Raw genomic sequence first — 4194 nt, forward strand, 5'->3', positions numbered from 1 at the left:
GCACAGAGCTTGTGCACAGCAGATTGTTAGAAAGCTGGAGATCACTGCAGGCGGAGCAGTGCCAGGTATTTCTGCCTGCGCTGCATGCCACCATTGTGCTTTCTAATACCTTCTGGAGCACAGGGGCTTTGCAGCTTGAGATTTGTTTTGTTGATATGCTGGTAAATAACTCACCCTGTGATGCTTGCAGCTCGTCTTACTCAGGCTTCAGTTCTCTTTGGGATCGCAAATCAGTTTCCATGCTATACCAGCTTGACGGCAGCCTGCATTTCAGTGCTTCTATGTCTGGCCCTGTCCAAAAGCCTTTGTTTAGCTTTTTTCATATTTAGATTCCCCAAAAGGATTTCCTTACTTTGAGGAGTAGCAGGACCACAACCAATGGAAGATGCTTCTCTTGTGCCCACCTCCTGCACTATCCATAGCCCCTTCTGTGGTCTGCAGGGACATGTTTTGTTAGAAAACAGGGTACAAAATGGGTAATTTAAACTTGGAGGTGTTTTATTGCTTCCAGTCCTAGCCTGGTCTCCATGGTGAAAGCTTATTTCTGATGCAGGCTCTGGTGGGCTTTTCAGAGGGGTCATTGGACCACACTTAATAAACCAGGGAGAAAATGAGTGGTGGCTGTTGAGCAAGGAAGGGAGGCACTGAGAGGTAATGTGCTAATGAGCTTTCACCTAGGATGTTAGGTGAAATATAAACAATGATTAATGCTAATGCTAATGACTTTGGTCTCAGCTTGGTGCCCTGCAGAGCTGCCATCCTGATTACACGACTTTGTGCAAAGCACTCGGGACTGCTGGCACAAAAGCTAGCCATGGGCAGGGAGCAACTGGCTGAGGTGGGGGCAGGCGCCTCCCCAAAACCTGTGTGGAACAATGGAGGGGTTGGCACTGAAGGAGGTGGGCAGCAGGGAGTGTGTGGCTTAATGCGATCTCTCTGCCACCCCCAGATGATCCAGTTTGTATCTTCAAGCATCAGCCTCAGCCGCCGCACTCGGTGCTGAAGTTCCTGCAGGACATCTTTGCCAGCAAGGATACAGCCAGCATCTTCTATCACACAGACATGATGGTCCTGATAGACATCCTGGTGCGGCAGATTGCTGATCTCTCCCCTGGAGACAAGGTGCTCACACAAAGCCATGGGCACTGAGAAGGGGAGCGTGGTCCCAAAGCAGTGGTGTTTCTCCTCACCTGTGGGGCTTGATGGTGCAGACAGGGGTGGAGTGCTGGGGCAGGCGGAACATTTCTGAGTGCTGAAATCTGTCTGAGGGGCTGAGGAGGAAGGGAGGATTTATCCTGCCTGGCACATGGCAGTGGGAAGGTGTTTGAAGGAAGCTCTGCCAGGCTCTGGTGGTCTATGCCCTTCTGTTCAGCGACCTTTGGGAAAAGAGCCCCTCTGTGAGTAGCAGAAGGAGGGATCTCCTGTGTTTTATTAGTGCTAGAGGCAGGGAATGTGCTTATGCTTGGGAGCGATCAAAGCATTATTGAGGTGGTGTGGGAAAAGCACAGTTCTCCATAGCTAATGATGAGTCCTCCAGAAAAGCAGTGCCTTTGGAGTTCTCTCTGGCTGGTCGTGCAGCAGCAGCTGCTCCTGTGCTCATGCTATAATGGAGGCTGGCACTCTTGTTTATCTCATTTTGAGTTTTTCATTGTGCCCTGTTTTTTCTCCCCTCCCACTTGGCAGCTGAGGATGGAGTATCTGTCTCTGATGCACGCCATCATCCGCTCCACGCCGTATCTGCAGCACCAGCACCGCCTCTCTGACCTGCAGGGCATCCTGCAGCGCATCCTGGGGGAGGAGGAGGAGGAGCAGCAGTGCCAGATGGACAAACTGATCATCCTGGAGATCTATAAGGAGTTCCCAGAAATCTCCCCTGGTACCAGCTAACCGCCCCTCGGACTCGAGTTTGAACCACTTGGATCAAAGACGTCTCTTGTTGACACTTTCTCCCTGTTCCCTTCCAGTACAGCTCATACCTTATCCTCCTTTGCGCGAGGCCTAAGGTTTGGACAGTGTTCACCGGCCCTGTAGGAGTGTCAGCAGGGTGCCCTGGGGCCTGGTGCTCCAGGGAGGGCAGCGCTGGGCACAGCAGGCTGGGTGCTGGTGCTTGGTTTGCTCCCAGCGCTTGAGCAGGAGGCACTTTTAGCCAGCAGGAAGGGCAGAGCCCAGAGGGACTCAGCAGCCAGGTGGGGTGTGTTTAGCTACGCTGGTGTCCCACCGTCCTGAAGTGAAAGGCCTTTGCCTTAGAGCATCACTTTATTTTCCATGTGCATCTCTCCCTGCAGTGACCAAGTGGAGTCTGTTGGTGCTTGGAAGAAGCTTTTGTAACATCTGTTTTGTTTCTGCTGCTCGTGCCAATGTGCTGCAGCGCTGCCCCGGGAGGCAGTGGCTCACCGCCCAGCGCCTCGCCTGCGAGCCTGACCCTCCCTGCTGGCCTGCAGCTAACGCTTGGGGCAGCACTGCGCCCGGGGTCCTGCTCTTAGTGCAGCAGCTGCTTTGTTCAACCCGCTTTCTGTAGTGACATTTAGATCTGAGTATCTTGCACACTGCAGCAGCCCAGAACTGTGACCCTTTGGTGCTGCTGTTAGGAGCCTTTGGCGTGGCTGTGGCACAAACAGTGCCCTGTGCAGCCACAGCTGCTGCTTGCTGCCTCCACAGCAGCACTGCCCCAGGCAAAGGGGCTGCATGTGGGCAGTGCTCTGTTCATAACGCCTGTGGGTTTTTTGCCTTGAGCTTCGCAGTAGCTCTGCTCGCTGCCCTCCTGTCCGTGAGGCAGCGTGCGCCTGGTGTCCAGTGGCTGTTTGTGACCATGCACGAGAGTGGGGAACCCTTATTTATATCCCCTTTAGGTTTCTAGCCAACAGGACTAACCTGTATCCCTGTTACAGATAGTCACACACTAACGTGGGTCCCTTAGGTATCCGTGTGCGCAGTCTGGTCGCTCCTGTCCCCAGCTCTTCCTCTGCAGTACCCTGTGTAGAAGCTATGGGCGTTTGGAACTGGAAGCACTGGGCACAGATGTACGGGTTTAGGAGACAACAGCTGAGCTCTGCTCACAGGCCTGGGCTCTGAGCACCGTCATGCTCAGGAATGGAAAGGTTTGGCCTGGGAATGCCTGAAGCTTAATAACCGCCCTCGTAGAGAAACCTATTTTTCCTGTATAAAAATGTACGAATGTCAAAAGGGATGCTGTATTTTCTTAAACACTGAGTGTAACATGCAGAGGAATAAAGATGTCTTAAACTGGAGTTGTGTGAGCGCAGCTCTGTCCGGCCGTGATGAGCCCTGCAGTGTGGTTGGAGGGGGCCTTAAAGATCGTCTCGTTGCAACCCCCTGCTATGGGCTGGTTGCCCCCCACCAGCTCAGGCTGCCTAGGGCCCCATCTATGGCTATGAGCACCTCCAGGGATGGGGCATCGCAGCTCTGGGCAGCCGTGCCACTGCCTCGCTGCCGTGAGCACAGAATTCCTTCCTAACATCTAACCTACGTTTCCCCTCTTGTAGCTTAAAGCCATTCCCCCTCTGCTATCCAGCCCTGTCACAAGCCGGTCTCACTCCTGCTTCTACTCGTGCTCCCTTCAAGTGTTGGAAGGCTGCACTGGGGTCTCCCCGGACCCTTCTCTTCTCCCAGCTGAACAAGCCAAGCTCCCTCAGCCTGTCCCCATGTGAGAGGTGCTCCAGCGCTCCGAGCATCCCGGCACTGCTCCTCATCCTCCCCGAGCTGTCAGCTGGGTAATTAGCACAAGTCACCTGGCAAGCCGTCAGCACTTTCTGAAAGCATGGGCCCTGCTGCTGGGGCTCCGTGACGGCAGACGCTGCGGTGCGGCAGCCCGGGATGCCGAGCGCCCGCGAGGACGCGAGCCCGCCCGCCCTCGGGCCGTTACACGTACGAGGCCGCGATCTTTGTTAGCCGGGCCGTAAGAAAGCCCACGCGGAGCCGCCCTGGGAAGATGGGACCGCGCGTCCGCCCCGCTCCGCCGGCCCGCAGCGGCGCCCCGCTCCCGGCCGGCGGCGGGCAGCCCCGCACCGCCGCTCCTCCCTCCCCAAGATGGCGGCGGGGCGGGGCGGCCATGTTGGGATGCGGGAGGAGCCGCCACTCCCGGCGGCGGCGGCGGCGGCGCGGCGCGGGGCGGGGGGCGGTGCCGAGAGCAGCGCCGTGCGGCCGGGCCGGGCCGGGCGGCGGCCGCCGAGCAGC

At 56.6% G+C, this 4194-nt stretch overlaps 1 protein-coding gene across 1 annotated transcript in view; it reads left to right on the plus strand.

The window, feature by feature from the left end:
* NCKIPSD (NCK interacting protein with SH3 domain) overlaps nucleotides 1-1887 on the plus strand; it is a gene marked incomplete at both ends in the record, with an annotated part of 33667 nt that extends 31780 nt beyond the window's left edge. Inside the window, 2 exons of the mRNA XM_079540369.1 lie at nucleotides 950-1122; nucleotides 1684-1887. Of these exons, the coding sequence (XP_079396495.1) occupies nucleotides 950-1122; nucleotides 1684-1887 (377 nt within the window). The remainder of the gene's footprint in view (nucleotides 1-949; nucleotides 1123-1683) is intronic.
* Between the last annotated feature and the right edge of the window lie 2307 nt (nucleotides 1888-4194).

Source organism: Tetrao urogallus, assembly GCF_951394365.1.
Source record: "Tetrao urogallus genome assembly, chromosome: 10".
Lineage (NCBI taxonomy): Eukaryota > Metazoa > Chordata > Aves > Galliformes > Phasianidae > Tetrao > Tetrao urogallus.